The 17,914-nt window shown below is 50.9% G+C and overlaps 2 protein-coding genes across 3 annotated transcripts in view; one reads left to right on the forward strand and one right to left on the reverse strand.

Moving 5' to 3' along the window:
- EME1 (essential meiotic structure-specific endonuclease 1) overlaps positions 1–3,462 on the forward strand; it is a 9,972-nt gene extending 6,510 nt beyond the window's left edge. Inside the window, exons 8-9 of the mRNA XM_013981014.2 lie at positions 683–872; positions 1,115–3,462. Coding sequence (XP_013836468.1) covers positions 683–872; positions 1,115–1,291 — 367 coding nt within the window. The 3' untranslated portion in view covers positions 1,292–3,462. The remainder of the gene's footprint in view (positions 1–682; positions 873–1,114) is intronic.
- LRRC59 (leucine rich repeat containing 59) lies at positions 1,572–17,642 on the reverse strand. 2 transcript variants are annotated; one of them, NM_001244951.1, is given in 7 exon segments: positions 1,572–3,558; positions 6,185–6,358; positions 8,978–9,050; positions 13,444–13,548; positions 13,764–13,922; positions 15,498–15,557; positions 17,321–17,632. In NM_001244951.1, coding segments are annotated over 7 exon segments (921 nt in total). In that variant the 5' UTR covers positions 17,426–17,632; the 3' UTR covers positions 1,572–3,313.

Consider the following 17,914-nt stretch of genomic DNA (forward strand, 5'->3'; position numbering starts at 1 on the left):
CTGAACCGGAGCTACAGCTGCTGGCCTACACCACAGCCACAGTAATGCTGGATCCGAGCCACGTGTGCAACCTACACCACAGCTTACTGCAATGCCGGATCCTTAACCCACTGAATGAGGCCAGGGATTGAACCTGTATCCTCATGGATGCTAGTCAGATTCATGCCATGACGGGAACTCCTGGTGACTTCTCTTTTAATGAGAAGGAATAGATGTTGTTTTATTTTTTATTTATTTATTTTTTGGTCTCTTCTAGGGCCGCACCCACCGCATATGGAGGTTCCCAGGCTAGGGGTCCAATCGGAGCTATAGCTGCCGGCCTACGCCACAGCCACAGCAACTCAGGATCCGAGCTGAGTCTGCAACCTACACCACAGATCACGGCAATGCCGGATCCTTAACCCACTGAACGAGACCAGGGATCGAACCCACAACCTCATGGTTCCTAGTTGGATTCATTAACCACTATGCCACGACGGGAACTCCAGATGTCGTTTTAAAGGGAATCAGCAACTAGTACTGCTTGGGGACAGAATGAGCCGTCAAATAGGTCAGGAAGAACACTCTGCCCACCTCTTCCAAGGTGGTTTCTGATGGTTTTTAATTTTTTAAGTTCCTAGTTAAGGGGACAGGTACAGCAGAGTAATAGGTGACTTAAACAGCTGATCTGTGCTGTTTGCAGGAAACTACGGGGTCAAACTAGCTTCTCCTTCTGCCTGGAGAGTGATTGGGCTGGAGGGGCCAAGGTGGACCGCTCTGGCAGAGGGCTAGCACTGGTCTGGAGGAGACAGATTCAGCAGCTGAACCGAGTCAGCCTGGAAATGGCCAGTGCCGTTGTGGATGCCTATCCCTCCCCGCAGCTCCTGATCCAGGTATGCCATTGCAGGGGTCACTGCCCAGTATGCCATGGCCTTAGTGGATCCCCCAGGTCATTTCCGTGGCTGGCACTGGTGAGGGCCCAAGAGTGCCTTCTAAGTCGGCTGAGGTCAGAGTCAACACTGACCAGGGAGGGTGGACGGGTTCCCGTCCCTCAACCCAAGCCTTCCATCCCTTGTTTGTAGATGAGGGATGACTGTGGACGGTGTGGTGTTGACAGATCATTTCCCACTTTCAGGCTTATAAGCGGTGCTTTTCCGAGCAAGAACGCCAGAATTTGCTCGCAGACATCCAAGTGCGCCGTGGGGAAGGCGTGACAGCCACCTCCCGCCGTGTTGGGCCAGAGCTGTCTAGGCGGATCTACCTTCAGATGACAGCTTTGCAGCCAGATCTCTCTTTAGACGGTACAGACTGATGCCAGCCCCCAGGGACAAGGATGAAAAGCTGGACTTCCACCGCCCCCACCTGGGAGCATGACTACAGTGCAGGGATTAGAAGCACCCCCGGCAGCACAAGGCCAGCTCCTGCCCACAACAGGCTCTCTGAGCGTCACTATTTGTGATAGTTTCCCTGTCAGTGTGGGATGGAGGCTGAGATGCTCGCATCTGCCTTCCTCCCTTAGCACGTCGACTGCCACGTACAAACCGCCTCTACCCTGCCCCTACCAGCTCTCAAAACACGAAGGAACAAAGGCAAACCACTCAGACACGTATTTAATAATTGCAGAAATCCAAAAGAACCTCAACATCAAATCTCGAGGTCACGAGCGAACTGCCCTGGGCAGGTTGCTAGACGAGGCTGGGTGTGCGCTGGCCTGCCTCGCACCCGCCGAAGCTGCCTCCGCCAGCCAAGGAACGGGGGCCCGATCGCTATGCTGACTTCTGTCTTAATCCCCATGATGTGTACTATGCGTTTAGTTTCAATAAAGCATTTGTATCGATGGCTCTGGAGCTTGGAGGAAGACTAAGGAATGTGTAGTGATTCTGAGTAAGGTGTGGGTCTACACAGCAGAGCTACCCTTGAGGGAGAAAACAAGTCCATCCTTCCATCATTAGGACAGTCCGTCCTCTCCGTGGGCCACTAGTGCTGAAAAGCTGGAGCCCACTCTGTCCCTGAACACGACAGGGTCTTGCTCTCCCTGGGCGGAGGCAAGGAGCTTGCAATTGGGAGTTTTCCGTGAATGAGCACCATGACAGCCACTGCTGATCCCTTCGTCCAGCTGTTGTGAAAAGAGGCAAGGAGGCCAGAGAGCAAGAAAAACGCTGGATCTGGCAGACACGAGAATGGACAGTTCTGCCCCTATTGGTGCCACAGCAGCCATTAATGCACCACCTCTCAACTCCATGATGCTCCTTGTTTGCCTTCATTGTACAGGCGTAGGTACGACTAGAATCAAACAATTCTAAACCTCGGTCTCTATGAAGCTTGAGTTTTCAGTTTGCCTCTGAGGTATGTGGTCACACCAATTAGGTAACAGAGCTGTCATGGAAAATGGGGCTTTGCAAGGGTCCGTCGTCTTGTTTACTGACAATCAGGGAGTTAATGCTCTTGAATTGAGGCAAAGGGCCTGGAGCATCCCCACTTGATAGAAGCCACATAAATTGTGGCAGGACTTTGCAGGAGCTGCCCCAGACCCTCATGGCTGCGAGATTCCTATTTGTGGGTCGTGAATCTGGCGTCCATGAAACTATCTGTATTTCAGCCAAGAGACACTCAATTCTGCTGTTAAGCTGTGTGGTCTCGGGACATTATAAAGGAGGCGAAATGATGGAAAGAAAGATACCAGGGTGGGAATCCAGGTCTGCCTCAAACTAGCTGGGAGATGGTAGGCAAGTCATGGAAGGTGCAGGTTCCCCACCGACAAGGGTTCTATTGGAATGGATGGTCTTCGAGTTCCTTTCACAGCCTGAGATTTTGTATGATCATTAAAATATCTGAATGTCTGAGGTCCTTTAAAAAATAGGTTTGTCCCTCCCCCCCAATTTAGGTTAGATTTGCTGAGTATGGTGCTCCCCTCGTCCCCAGTAACACACTGCCTCCTGATCGGCCCTGGCTCCCCAGGGAGGAATGAAAGAAAGGGTTGGTGACATACAAAAGTATAAATGTAGTGACAGCTGACCTTTAGTAGAAATGAGTCTTGCCCTTACGCAGCTTTGTGTAACAACTAGAAAAGGCTATGGTTTTTCCTCTCCCAACCCAAGCCTATTCTTGTAAGCATGCAGGTAACTGTCCCCACCTCCTGCCTCTCCTTATTCCGCCAGGGAACCCTGACTAAGGAACAAAGAAGTCTTACAAAGAGGAGGTCTCAAGTACCAAACGGCAGCCATTTGACGATGGCAGGTAGGTCTGACACTAAAAAGAGGTTGTGTCCAGCAGAACCCAATTCCATAGGAATCCAAGCTCCAAGGCTGGGAGGCAGCAGTTGTTGAGGACAAGCTCACTGCTGAGAATCGGTCTGCAGGACCCACTGGACGATGTCGTGGCTGCGCAGGCCCCGGACTGCGTTGTCGTAGATGGTGTTCACGCTGGTGCACAGGGGCTGCTGCTGCAGCTCTGTCACCCGACAAGCAACCAGCCCGCCAGCCACACACAGCAGCAGCAGCAGCAGCAGCTTCAGCACAGCCCAGGACCGAGTGTGTTTCCGGGGTGGCGGCTTACGGGGGCGAGAGCCGGACTTTGATTCTGGAGGGACAGAGTCACAAGAGGTTCAGTCAGTTGGAGGAGACCTGGCCTCTACCCACCGGTGCTGGTCTCCTCCACACAGAGCGCTCACACCCGCTTCGCTGATGAAAACCTCCCAGGCCCTGGGGAAGAAAACTGTCTTCAGAGCAACCAAGCTCTTAAAAACTCTGCTCTGCAGACTGAAACATAAAGCCCTTTTCCCTTGGATCTCAGGAAGGACACTCGAAACTGGAACTCATTCTGGATGTCGCATGCAGCACACAGTCCCCACGGGCCTAAGTTCTCCTCTAACATGGCGATGATCCTGGCCCCCGGGGGTCAAGGGGAGGGGCTACCCAGAAGGCATCAAGATAGAGCCCTGCCCCTTTGGGAAACGAGTTCGAAATTCATAAATACGGTTAACATCGTTATTATTATTATTATTATTATTTGGTCTTTTTGCCATTTCTTGGGCCGCTTCCGTGGCATATGGAGGTTCCCAGGCTAGGGGTCCAATCGGAACTGTAGCTGCCAGCCTACGCCAGAGCCACAGCAACGCAGGATCCGAGCTGCGTCTGCAACCTACACCACAGCTCACGGCAACGCTGGATCGTTAACCCACTGAGCAAGGGCAGGGACCGAACCCGCAACCTCATGGTTCCTAGTCGGATTCGTTAACCACTGCGCCACAAGGGGAACTCCAACATTGTTATTATTATATAAGATGCATATTTTAAAAAGCCTGGAAGGAGTTCCCATCGTGGCTCAGGTTAATGAATCCAACTAGCATCCATGAGGATGCGGGTTCGATCCCTGGCCTCGCTCAGTGGGTTAAGGATCTGGCGTTGCCGAGAGCTGTGGTGTAGGTCGCAGCGGCGGCTCCAATCCCACATTGCTGTGGCTGCGGTGTAGGCTGGTGGCTAGAGCTCCGACTGGACCCCTAGCCTGGGAACCTCCATATGCCATGGGTGTGGCCCTAAAGAGACAACAAGACAAAATAATAAAAAATTTAAAAATTAAAAAAAAAGGAGTTCCCGTCGTGGCGCAGTGGTTAACGAATCCGACTAGGAACCATGAGGTTGCGGGTTCGGTCCCTGCCCTTGCTCAGTGGGTTAACGATCCAGCGTTCCCGTGAGCTGTGGTGTAGGTTGCAGACGCGGCTCGGATCCCGAGTTGCTGTGGCTCTGGCGTAGGCCGGTGGCTACAGCTCCGATTCAACCCCTGGCCTGGGAACCTCCATATGCCGCGGGAGCGGCCCAAGAAATAGCAACAACAACAACAACAACAACAACAACAACAACAACAAAAGACAAAAGACAAAAAAAAAAAGACAAAAAAAAAAAATTAAAAAAAAATAATAAAAAATAAAAAGCCTGGAAGACAGTATACCACATATGGCTTAACAGTGATTACTGCTGGGAACAAAGGATTACAGGTGACTGCCACCTTCTGATATAATATTTATAATTAGAAAAAAATTGGTTTTGAGATTTTTAGGCAAAATTAAAAAACAAAAAAATTCCAGGAGTTCCCTGGTGGCTCAGCAAGTTAGGTATTCAGTGTTGTCACTGCTGTGGGGCAGCCATGGCCAAAAAAAGAAGAAAAGAGGAGTTTCCGTTACAGGGCAGTGGGTTAACGATGTGGCTTGTCTCTGTGGCATTGCTGGTTCCATCCCCGGTGCAGTGGGTTAAAGATCCAGTGTTGCCACAGCTGTGGCGTAGGCCGTAGATGTGGCTGGGATTCGATCCCTGACCTGGAAACTTCCATATGCAGTGGGTACAGCCATAAAAACAAAAGAATCAACTGACTGAGCACCAACATGCCAAGAACTAACCACATGATCCTGTCACATAGGATCCTATCACTACCCTGTAAGGAGGTATGATTTTTCACTTGGACAAGGAAACAAAAATCTGGTGATGTTGGGTGACCTGCTGAAGGCCATGGGGACCAGCGGCAGGCCTCCCCTCTCTACAAAGCTCCTACCCACCTCGGGTCCCTTTCAGCCCAGAAGATACATGGCCCTCCCACATACGCGGAGCCACGTCACCACATAAATCCAAGGGGATGCATTCAAGCAAAAGACTAACATGTGTTTTTTATACAACATGGCTCCCTGAATGCAGGCCAAACGATTCCCCTGGGGTTCACCAAAGAGTGAGCTGGTCCAAAAGACAATCACAGGCAGTGCTGGCTCTACATGCAAAAGCCCAGCACGCTGTGGTGTAGGTCGCAGATACAGCTTGGATCCGGCGTTGCTGTGGCCGTGCTGTAAGTTGGCAGCTGCAGCTCCAATTCAACCCCTAGCCTGGGAACGTCCATATGCCGCGGGTATGGCCCTAAAAAGACAAAAAAGAAAAAAAAGAATCTAACCCCTACAAAAAGTGCAACTCCCCATTCCAGGAGTGTTCTGAGCCCAAACAGCTGCACATAGCAGGGGACACCGGGGAAACAAACCAGACAGGACACCAGGAGAGTCCCCACTGCCTGGAAGCGGACCCTCTGAGTTACTCCCAGGCCTTAGAATATACAGTACCTGACACAGTTTGCAGGCTCATTCGCTCACTCACTCATCTATGCCTGCAAACATAAGCCAGTCTCCCCACCACTCCCCTGCTGCAACCCTGCAACGGAGAGAAAAACGTACTCGGGGCCTGATTTGTTTCCTTCTTCGGTTTCTTCTCCTGCTCTCGCTTGGCCGCTTTGAGGGCGTCATACTCCTTTCTCCGGCGCTCCTTCTCTTCCGCCTTCTCCCGCTTCCGCAGTTCCCGCTCCTGAGCCTCCTTAGCTCGCTGCTTGGCTTCCCACTTCTTCTCAGCCTCTACGAGAAAGCGTACCCCAAAGTGGCTTCTCTCCCACAAAACTCCAGTGTGCCTTCCCAAGTGGTCACAAGTGTGGATTCGGGCTCCCTTCCCTTATGCGCGGGTCACATATGATATATTAAAAGGCGACAGCTGTCTTTCTGCTCTCGGGGAATTAAACCCTCCCTAAAATACAATAAGCTGCTCTTAGGATTTGCTCAGTGGATTCTTATTAAGGGGTTCCTAGCCACAAGCAGCGGAGAGATTAGGCTGATATAACATGGGGGGCGGGCAGAAAGGCATGGGTGATGAGTCTGGTGCTCCTTGAGAATCAGGTACCAATTCCACGCCATTGACAACCTTGCACAACTCGAGTCTAAGGAGGAGAAACAACGGAGGTGTTGATTCTATGGGATTCCTCTCTTCCCAAGCTTTGGAAAGGAGTTCTGTCCTGGGGAGGACAAGTAAGAAGTGAGCACTCAGGGTCAGAGAGGATGGAAGCGTTGTCCTGAAAAAGTGAGACCGAGTCCACGTTTGTCAGAGGTTACCCTCGACCTCAGCTCAGGAGTCTGTTTAACATTCAGATTGAATCCGCAGCTGAAGTATGTTTACTTTCGGTACCCACCTTACAAATTACTGGGTTCTAAAAATGCATTTCCAAATTAGTTATTTGGAAGACTGAAGCACCGTTTTTCCAAAGCCATAATGCCATAGACGGTGGTTAAATGTCCTTCTGGGGCTCAAAAGCCTATTTGAACTACCATGTAGCTGAACAGTAGCACCCTTAGTACTGTAGCTTTCCACTGCTTGTCCACATCCAAACAAGCCCCAAGTTCCAGCTGGGCACTGAGACTGCCAAGAACACACTCTCCCCAGCCTTGCAAGAACACAGGCCGTCCAGAGGCGAAAGCGCCAGTGGTCAGAGTAAACACAGACAGCGCCGTGCCATGCGTGCACAGGGACACAGCTCGGATTCTGATCTCAGGGTCCGCCTATCATCAGCCCTACCCAGGTCCCTCTAACCACAGGAGTCCTCCAGGAAGCAGGCCCCAAGTCGGCCAGCTAGTTGACAGGGCACCTACTGTGTGCCAGCCCTTGTTCTGAGTGCTGGAGTGACAGCAGTGAGGACAAGCCAGGCTCTAGTGCCTAAGTTATTTGCTTTCTAGAAAAGGAGACAAACAAAAAAACATGTGAACCAACAGTACCAAAAGATGTGTGTGCCACAAAGGAAATGATCGAGGATGTGAAAGAGTGACAGGTGGGTCTGGTCTGGGTGGTTCTGAAAGGGTTAAAGTTAACCTAAGGCAACATTTGAGCAGAGACTTCGGGACCGCAAGACGTTGGAAGCCAGCTGTGCACAGATCCGAGGGAAAAGGAAACCAAGCAAAAGCCCCTAAGGTAAGACGGTAGTTGGTGTATTCAGGCGCCAGCAGAGGCTCCCGTGGCTCAAGGTAACTGCATCCTCTCCCCGGTGTGTGGAACGAAGCCAGAGAAGCGAGCGGGCCTGGGCTAGGGCGGGCCTCATGGGCCCCGTTGCTGACTTTGAATTTCATTCTGAGTTCAGCTGGAAGCCATGAGAGGGTTTTAAGCAAAGAGCAGCAGAACTAGGTTTTAAAAAGATCTCCTCCGGGGAAGGGAGGAATTGCGAGGGTGAGAATAACATATACACACTACTGTTTAAAAGAGATAATTAATGAGAACCTACTGTATAGCACAGGAAAATCTACGCAATGGTTTGTGTAATAACCCATTTGGGGGAAAAAAAAAAAAAGGATATATTTATAGGTATGACTGATTCACTTGGCCAGACACCTGAAACCGATGTAGCACTGAAGTCAATGATACTCCAATAAAATTAAAAAAAAAAAAATTAAAAATAAAAAGAGCGGAGTGCCCATTGTGGAACAGCAGAAATGAATCTGACTAGCACCCATGATGACGCAGGTTCAATCCCTGGCCTCACTCAGTGGGTTAAGGATCCGGCATTGCGGGGAGCTGTGGCATAGGTGGCAGACGAGGCTTGGATCTGGCGTGGCTGTGGCTGTGGCTGGCGGCTACAGCTCCGATTCGACCCCTAGCCTGGGAACCTCCACATGCTGCGGGTGTGGCTCTAAAAGACAAAAGTAAGTAAAAAATAATAAAAATAAAAAGATCTCCCTGGCTGCTGTGTGGAGGGGCCACAAGTATGGAGCCAGGATGCGGTACATGGCAGTCCATGGATGGAAGCTTGATTACCATGGTGACACTGGCACGGTCCACTGCTGAAGGACTGGACATGGGAGTAACACAAGAAAGGAATCAGGCTCATCCTTCCAATTTCAGTCTCGAATGACGACAGGGACGGCAATTTCCCATTACCGGGGACCCTGAGAGGGGCTGATGGAGATCTGCTTTAGCCATGTTTAATGTGAGATAGTTATGAACCTTCCAAACAGCCGACTCTGACTGGGGCTGAATGGAGAAGCCAGGACTGGAGAGACAGTCCTCGGAAGAAGATAATGCCATCCTGCCATCGCTGCCACACTGTCTCCTGCTGCTCTGCATGGCTCTGCTCCTGGATCCCAGCTCCTGAAGTGTGAGAACCAGCTGGCCGGGATAAGGACCCGGAAGGTGGTGACTCGAGGCGGACGGCCACCTACCTCTGTCTATTTCCAGCCGCCGCTGCCTCTCTCGCTCCTGATCCGCCTGCACAGCCTTCATGTGCTGCAGCACCTGCAAAGGAAGAGAAGGGCGCTGAATTACTCAAAGCACAGTCTTTGCTCGAGGGAATCTCAAGAAAGGGACTTGTTTCAGGAGCCAAGATCACGGAGGCCCTGGAAGCAGTGCAGGGCGAATGGAGTTAATCCCATCCTCGTGTCCTCACTGCACTGCAAGGGTGTGAAACACAATGCCAGCTGGCATCTGCAAAGAGCCCTGCCACTTACAGTCACTGCACACAATCCTCCCAGCGACTTCTTCTGATGAGCAGGGACAGCACTTCCTCTTGGACACTTTCCTGACCTCCTCTCCCTCCTCTGGCTGCCTCAGGCTTCCCTCTTATCTGTCTCAGCCCTGCTGTAAGTTCCCTCATGGGAGGGACTACTGTCCGCAGCTTAGCTAGTTACTCAGCACAGGTGTGATGAATGACTGACCTGGACGCCCATTTTACATTAGTTTTAAAATTGATTTATTGCTTTCTGGCTGTGCCTGCGGCATGTGCAAGCTCCCAGGGTAGGGACTGAACATGCACCACAGCAGCAGCTTGCCCAAGCTGCTGCAGGGACAAGGCTGGATCCTTAACCTGCCGTGCCGCAGGAGAACTCCTAGGTGCCCATTTCACAAATAAAGAAGAAAACCGAGGCTCTGATGTCACGTGGCTAGGAAATGACAACAGCCCAGAGGGCAGGTCTCCTGAGTTCCTGAGCCAGAGCCTGTGCCTCTTACGTCTAGTGCACAGAGGCAGGGGCGCTCTAAGAGAAAGGCATTACTTGATAAACACTGTTGCGTCTTTTTTTTTTTTCCCATTTTTTTATTATTCAAATGAATTTATCACATCTGTAGTTGTATAATGATCATAACAATCTGATTTCACAGGATTTCCATCCCACAGCCCCGGCCAACAATGTTGCTTCTTTACCTTACCTTCTGACTGCATTTATAAGAGAAGGAAACCTAAAGCATTCTAAATTCAGACAGCAAATGTTGTTACTACTGCACTAGACAACCACAGATAGACATGTATTCAAATGTAATTATTTCACTTCATGGAAACTTCTGACATGCCTGCATCTATTGCAAAAAGGGCTCAGGAGCAAGCCTGCAAAAGCTGCTTCCTCCAAGAGCCTGTCTTTTTAGGGCCGCACTCGCAGCATATGGAAGTTCCCAGGCTAGGGGCTGAATTGGAGCTACCGCTGCTGGCCTATACCATAGCCACAGCAACTTGGGATCTGAGCCACATCTGCAACCTACACCACAGCTCACAGCAATGCTGGATCCCCAACCCGCTGAGCAAGGCCAGGGATCGAACCCACATCCTCATGGATACTAGTTGGGTTTTGTTATGGCTGAGCCACGACTGGAACTCCCTCCAAGAGCCTGGTTTAAAGCCACGACGAGGCCTGTCCTGAGTAACTCAGGACCCACACCAGCTGGCACCTCTGCAAAGGAGTAAATAACATGGCTGCTCACCAAGGAGCTGCAGGCTCCGAAAGAAGGTCAAGCATGATCGGGGGAGGCAGTCCAAGTTCAAAGTCCCTGTCTCACGCTACACTCTGAATTTAAAATAAGCACCCACCATTCAGCTGGTTTTAGGTGATAGAAGCTGGCTAAATAAAGAGCTGGGATGATTACGAGATGCCCTTCTTAGCTTGGCTACAATACATCAGCAGTTATCTGAAAACGCAGCACGTTCAGAAATGGGAGCGGCTCCTCTAGAGCCAATGGAGGGTAGATTTTGTCCACCTATCCCAGGCCACAGTATGTAGCTACTAAGCACTTGGTGATTACTGCTGAAATAACAAATTACTTTTAAAAGGTGCTTTACTGGGAGTTCCCATTTTGGCTCAGTGGAAACGAATCTGACCAGTAACCATGAGGTTGGGGTTCACTCTCTGGCTCTGCTCAGTGCGTAAAGGATCCAGCATTGCCCTGAGCTGTGGTGTAGTTTGCAGACGTGGCTTGGATCCTGAGTTGCTGTGGTTGTGGTGGAGGACAGCAACTACAGCTCCACTTCAACCCCTAGCCTGAGAACCTCCTCCATATGCCACGGGTGTGGCCCCCAAAAAGCAAAAAAAAAAAAAAAAAAAAAGGTGCTTTGCTATGCGCCAAGCTGATTAGCTACTATGCACCCACAAACTAACTAACTCCTGGAGACAAGTAACCACACTCTGACCAGCCCACGTCACTCCTGTACATGCCTAAACAGCTCTGGTCAGTGGTGCCCACATCTGCAAATGCACTGTGCTTCCTTGAGTTTGCCTGGGAGATATCTTGGGACTACTAAAAACCTCTGCACTCAATAAAAGTTATTCTTGTAGGTCAAAAACTGGAATATCGGCAACTGCTCTGGTTCAGTATATTAGTTGAAGGAATAAATGGATAAATGAGAGGTGTTGCATGCTGAGGGCTTTTCCTATCAGAGACAGGGATGATCAGACTACATAACCTACTTCCTGGGGTTATGAGATGAAAAACACAGAGCATGTGTGACGGAGGAAGAGCAGCCAATGGTAGCTATTGTTAGCCTTTAGAACGGATGCGTTTCTTTTTTTTTTTTTTTTTTCGGTCTTTTTGTCTTTTCAGGGCCGCACCCACAGCATATGGACGTTCCCAGGCTAGGGGTCTAATCGGAGCTGTAGCTGCCAGCCTACACCACAGCCATAGCAACGCCAGATCCTTAACCCACTGAGCGAGGCCAGGGATTGAACCCGCAACCTCATGGTTTCTAGTCGGATTCGTTTCCACTGCGCCACGACGGGAACTCCCAGACACATTCTTAAAGCACCAAGTTTTCAGAAACAGGACTGTGCTGATTACTTGTACTGTTCCCAGCTGAGGGCAAACTGCTGCCTTGGCTTCTTGGAGGTACTGACGTTGTTTGTGCTTGGTTTCTTGTAACAGTGGGTGACAGGGATGATCAGACTAGCTAAAAAGCCCTAAGCTAATTACAAGAAAAGGCCATTACTACTGAGATTCGTGTAGAGACCCATCATAACACACATTTTGCTTTTTATGTAAATCTAGCATTTAAAGTTAAGTCTTTTTTAGAGTTCTCACTGTGGTGCCGTGGATTAAAAATCCAACTGCATGGAGTTCCCATCGTGGCTCAGCGGTAACAAACCCAAAGAGTATCCATGAGGACGCAGGTTTGATCCCTAGCGCCGCTCAGGGGGTTGAGGATGTGGTGTTGCCGTGACCTGTGGCATAGGTTGCAGATGTGGTTCGGATTCCGAGTTGCTGTGGCAAAGGTAGGCAGCTGCAGCTCCGACTGGATCCCTAGCCTAGGAACTTCCATATGCTGCAGGTGTGGCCCTAAAAAAAAAAAAAAAATCTGACTGCAGTGGCTCAGGTCACCGAGAGGTGCAGATTCAATCCCCAGTCTGATTCGACGCCAGTCTGGTACAGTGGGTTAAAGGATCCAGCATTGCCACAGCTGCAGCACAGGTCTCAGCTATGGATCAGATTCAGTCCCTGGCCAGGAACTTCCATGTGTCACGTGTACGGCCATCAAAAAGAAAAAAAAATAAGTCTTTTTTTGTCTACAACACCCCTAAGTACAGCCACGTAAATAAGTCACCTGGTGCTCCTCAGCTGAAAGGGCAGCAACTGTTTTAAAGCTGGAGAGAAAGGAGTCCCTGTTGTGACTCAGCAGTAACAAACCCTACTAGGAACCATGAGGATGCAGGTTTGATCCCTGGCCTCGGTCAGTGGGTTAAGGATGGAGCGTTGCTGGAAATTGTGGTGTAGGTCGCAGACGAGGCTCGTGTCCCGTGTTGCTGCGGCTGTGATGTAGGCGGGGTAGCTGTAGCTCTGATTCGACGCCTAGCCTGGGAACTCCACATGCCGAGGATGAGGCCCTAAAAAAGCAAAAAAAAAAAAAAAAAAAAAAAAAAAAGCAGCAGCAGCAGCAGTGTAAAGCATCTTCAAGGTTACTGGGCAATGTTTGCCTTCCAGGCTGCCAGTTTTACTTCCTTCCTCCTGTATCAGATGCCTCGACTGAAATCGAATGCCAGATGTGCCCAGGATGTGTCTATCTGCAAGCACAGCTATGTAAATATTAACAAAAGCTTTATTACCAACATTCCTACAATAACCATGACTCAGAAAGGCCACAGTCTCTAACCCTCTTGTTCTACTGCACTGTTGACAGGGCAATACTGGACAGTGTAAGGTCCTGGTTTCTAAGAACGGAAGTACTGCGGGAGAGCAGAAGACAGAACTGTTTGACTGCTTAGAAAGGAAACAAGAGAAATAAAGGTGTCTCTGCCTGACAGGCTCGTAGAAGACATCTCTCGGAGACCTTTGTGCTTTAAAAACACACAGGAGCCCTGGGAGGGAGAAACAAGAGGTGGCAGAGGCAAGTGCCAGGGGAACATGCGAAGGAGCCACCAGGGAGCCTCGGGCTTACCTTGTTGGCGCACTGCTTGCACTGCTTCTCATCCAGGCAATCCCCTGCCACCTTGGCCAGGACGGGATCCAGGGGGTTATCCTTCAGATCCAGCCACTTGAGGCTCTAAAGAGATGGGGCAGAGAGGCTCGTAAGCCAGACTTCATGTCAAAAGGCTCCTCGAGTGGAACAAAATGCGCAGGAAGAGAGCCCCTCTGTGTTCCAGCTGCAGGGAAATCCATCTGAGGCTGTGACAAGGTGGTCACTCCTGTTGGTCTTTCTCACAGCCACGCTCCGTCTGCCACCCCTGGCCATGGCACCCTGGGTCATGACCTGTTTACCTTGAGCTGAGCAAAGCTGACAGGCAGGGTGACCAGCCTGTTGTTGAGGAGGTCCAGGTGCTGGAGGTTGACCAGGCGGCCAAAGTCCGCCGGCAGCTGCCGCAGCTTGTTCTTACTCAGGTCCAGCTTCACCAGGTGTGTGAGGCCACAGAACTCCGACTGGGACCCAAAGAGAGAACACGAGGTCTTGAGCACACACACACACACCCAGACGTAACAGTCCAGGGGCCCCCAGGTCGGAGGCACCCAGGCGCCAATCCACCTCGAAGGAAAAGAGCAAGCACCGTTCCTGGGGTGGGCAGTGAGATGCATATGCACAGGGCTTAGCCTGAAGGAGGCACGAAGTGTGGGTTCCTTTACCCTCGGCCCTCCCTCCGACCCATCCTCCAGAACACCCTGTGGCCACCTTTCATAGGAGCTGTCCAAACATGGTGCAACCATCCGTTTTTCTAGAAAGATCATGTGCCCCGTGCGTACCTAGTGTTATTCTTTGTTGTTCTTTGCAGCACCCAGCACAGTACTTAGTACAGGTGCCCAAGGAGCATTCTCTGAGTGACTGACTCAGCGGGCTGGGGCCCATCCTACCCATATGCTGGCTCTTCTTCAGCACAGTTCAAAACATCCCTCTCGTCATTAAGCCTTTGCTCAGCCCCCAGCTGAAGGGATGCTCCACCCTCAGCTAATGAGGCACTAGCTGTGTTCTCTGGGGACCTGTAAATGCCAGTGGATCTGTACTGCAGAGGAGAGCAAGACAAATGAAGAAACTCAGACTGCAAAGTGCACTTGGGGGTGCCGAGTGACAATGTGACAAAGTGTCCGGCAGGTTGCAAGGAACGGCTGCCCTTCTTTAACTAGACACAAAATACTTCCTGGAAGAAGGGGGATCTTAGATGCTTTTTTCCAATGTTAGAAACAGTTCTTGATGAGCTGCAGGAAGATGTTACAGACAATAAGTGAGGCCCAGGAGAATGGTAAGATGGAAATGGACTAATGATCCAATGAACAACTGCCAACTTCTGGGACTTAATTCCTGAGCCAGAGCCTGACGGGGTATGGTGCAGAGTGGACCGGCCAGAGTAATGGATGGAAAAGGCAATAATGACAACAAACTTAGGCCTGACGGTGCAGGACCACCGCCATGGAGGAGAAACCAGCCCATACCCAGGAGAGGTCGAGGGGGCTGAATGACTCCTACGCTTTCACAGGTGGAGCAAAAGAAGCAGGAGAAGTTGCACAAGAAAAATCAGAAGGATTCGACTGGAAACATTATCTCAAGTAATTCAGGTGTCGGGAGGATGATATGGCAAGTCCCACAGAACTATGCTTTTTCCCATTCCCCATCAAAAGATGCACGGAGAGGCTGTTCAGAAACAGCATTCTCTCTGGAATGCAGAGCAACTTACAGAATCGTCTCTTGCCTCTTCTACTGCAATAGGGAGGTAAACTATTTCTCAAAGGAATAAAATAAGGCAGGAAAAAAAACATGACCCCAACAAGCGACTCAGCCAAATGTTCTGGTGACTTTCGTTTTTGGTGGCCTGACTTTCCCACTGTTCTTAAAGAAAGCGGCCTCTACCATGCTTCCCTTCCTACTGAGATGAACCTCCCCGCTTCTACCCCCAACACACTCCAATTTAGTGGTAGCCTGCTGGCAGGCCTATCCTGAAATTATGCCTTATGATGTAACTCCGCCAAATAAGAAGGAGAAGCATGAAGGCTCCCTGCCAGTCTTACCGGTAGAGTAGTCAGTTTATTGCAGGACAGATCCAGTATGGTGGCCTTGGAGAGGGCAGCCTAGGAAAGGGAATGAGAACAAAACGTCAGATCAACACATGGAACAATTCAGTGACATCTGCTAATGAAGCAATTTCCAGAGAAAGTCCCCACGATTAGAAAAGACCTTAAAAAAAAAAAAAAAAAAAAAAAAAAAAAAAAAAAAAAAACCTCTAAAGTATAATGTTCCTGGAGACAGGAAAGGCAAAATAAGCCAGTCAGAGTCAACCAGGACAGAGAGATGAATGCAAAGAGCAGGGATTCCTTTCCAAGAAAGGAAAACAGATTCTTAGAAATTCTCCATGGCACTCCTACTATTCCCTCTAGTACTGCTCCCGATTAGGTTCAGGGCAGGGACTCTGTCAAACAGCTTTGTGATTTCCATATTCTCTAGGTCAAGGCTCTTCTCCATATACCCGTTGGCTGATCCACGACTGAATGAATGAGTACATGAGTGAGTGCAAAGTAAAATAAGGCCCTCACATCCCAGCTCTGTTTTCCCATGGGGTTCAGCTTGGAGAAGCTCAGCAAAACTAATCCTTCCGTCTCCCGGGGGCGATGTTGTGTCAACCAGATGCCTGGAGTAAGTGCTTTCAGATGGCAGTCCTAGGGCCAGGCTGACACATGGCTGGCCATCTTCCTGGGGCCAGGAAGAAGGCAAATATTCGGTTAAGGATATTGGGTCAACTCTGCACTTTCCAAATGTCAGAAAGTCCCAAGAATGACATCTGACGACCTAAAAAAGTTTGAGCTATTACAATGGGAAGCACACCTTGGTAATACCTACATGTATGAGCATTTGCTACCTGCCAAGTAGTTTACATTACAATTGTATTTAGTCCTCCCAACAGCCCTATGAGATAGCAACAACTATCACCGTGTTATAAAGGAGGATAATCTAGGCTCAAAGGTTAACTAGCCTGCCAAGGGTACTAAGCCATTAAGCAATACAGCTGATCTACGAACTGGGAATCCCATTCTAACCTGGATACTACACAGCCAAGGTGGAGGGAAGACTGGGCCAAGTGCCAAAAGCAAATATGATCAGTTAGAGACAGTGACGAAAGTGCAGGTCATCCAAAGCGACGCTACTGTGGGGGATAAGGGTGGGGAACTAGGTGGGCAAAGCAAGGATGTACATTAACTTCACTTTGGCAACAAACTAGTCAGGTAATGTCCCTTGGGCCTCAGCCTGTTTTCCTGGTTGTGGGAGTGGGGGGGGGGGGGCCACCCTGGTGCAGATTCCCGCCAGTTTCAGAGTTGGGAAGAGACCTTGCCAACCAAGCAGTGACATTTCACTCTCAAGGAAGGACGCCTCAAGGCTGGGACAGCCAGCTGGGATTGGTCGCTTCCTAGAAAGGCCTGGTTCTGAGCCACACCCAGGTCTACCCGGAGGCCTACTCTGACGAGTCACTCATTCATTTGTTCATTCATTCTCCCAAAACATCAAGCAATCTCTCCGTGGGCGCCTACTCTGGGTCGGGCACGGAGCGAAGTTCCCTGAAAGCTCTTGAAATGCACGAAGATTCACTCCTGACCCGTAAAAAGCCCATGGCTACACCAGCAGCTAACCTCCCATCTTCTGGACCTGCGCCAAAGTGACACGTGTACATCCCAGGAAGAACGCTGGGGCTGGACGCGGCCTCCCCGAGGACTTAGTCCCACTTCCCCCACCTCGTTTTAAGCCATGGAAACTGAAGCTTGGGAAGGAAGGAGACCCCCCCCCACCAGGGGCCAGCGCCAGTCGAGGACCGGCGCCTTGGGCCTCGAGGGACCGTACTGACCAGCTCCTTGACAGGGACCTCATTCAGGTCGCTGAGGCTCAGGTCCAGCTCGTTGCCGTCAAGCTTGTCGCGGAGGTTCCCGCCCTTGCTACCGGCCTTGGTCATGGTGACGCCGGCTGAACGGGTCCCGGCCCCGGGGCTCCGACGGGCAGGAGAAAGGCTGAGAAGCCGCTCGTGGACTGAGGGGACGCGCACTCAACCGACAAAGCCTACGTCCCCCGCCGCCGCAGGTGCGAGATCACCGCCGACCGTCCGCCCGCCGGCCGCACTCTGAGCCCCGCACCCCGTTCCCACCGGTGCCGCCGCGACGACGACCACTTCCGTGTCCACGTCACCTTCCGCGGCCACTGAGACAGGCTGGGCCAGAGCGGCCAGAGCATGTTCGGGAGCGCCCTCTGGCGCACAGGATGGCGCACTGCTGTCCCGGGCACGGCCGAGGGCGCCGGTTCAGGCTCTTTTTTTTTAGGGCATCCGCGGCATATGAAAGTTCTCCATGCCACAGCCACAGTAACGCGGGATCCCAGCCGTGTCTGCGACCTACACCACAACTCACTGCAACGCGAGATCCCCAACCCGCTGAGCGGGTTGGAACCC

Source organism: Sus scrofa, chromosome 12, assembly GCF_000003025.6.
Source record: "Sus scrofa isolate TJ Tabasco breed Duroc chromosome 12, Sscrofa11.1, whole genome shotgun sequence".
Classification (NCBI taxonomy): domain Eukaryota; kingdom Metazoa; phylum Chordata; class Mammalia; order Artiodactyla; family Suidae; genus Sus; species Sus scrofa.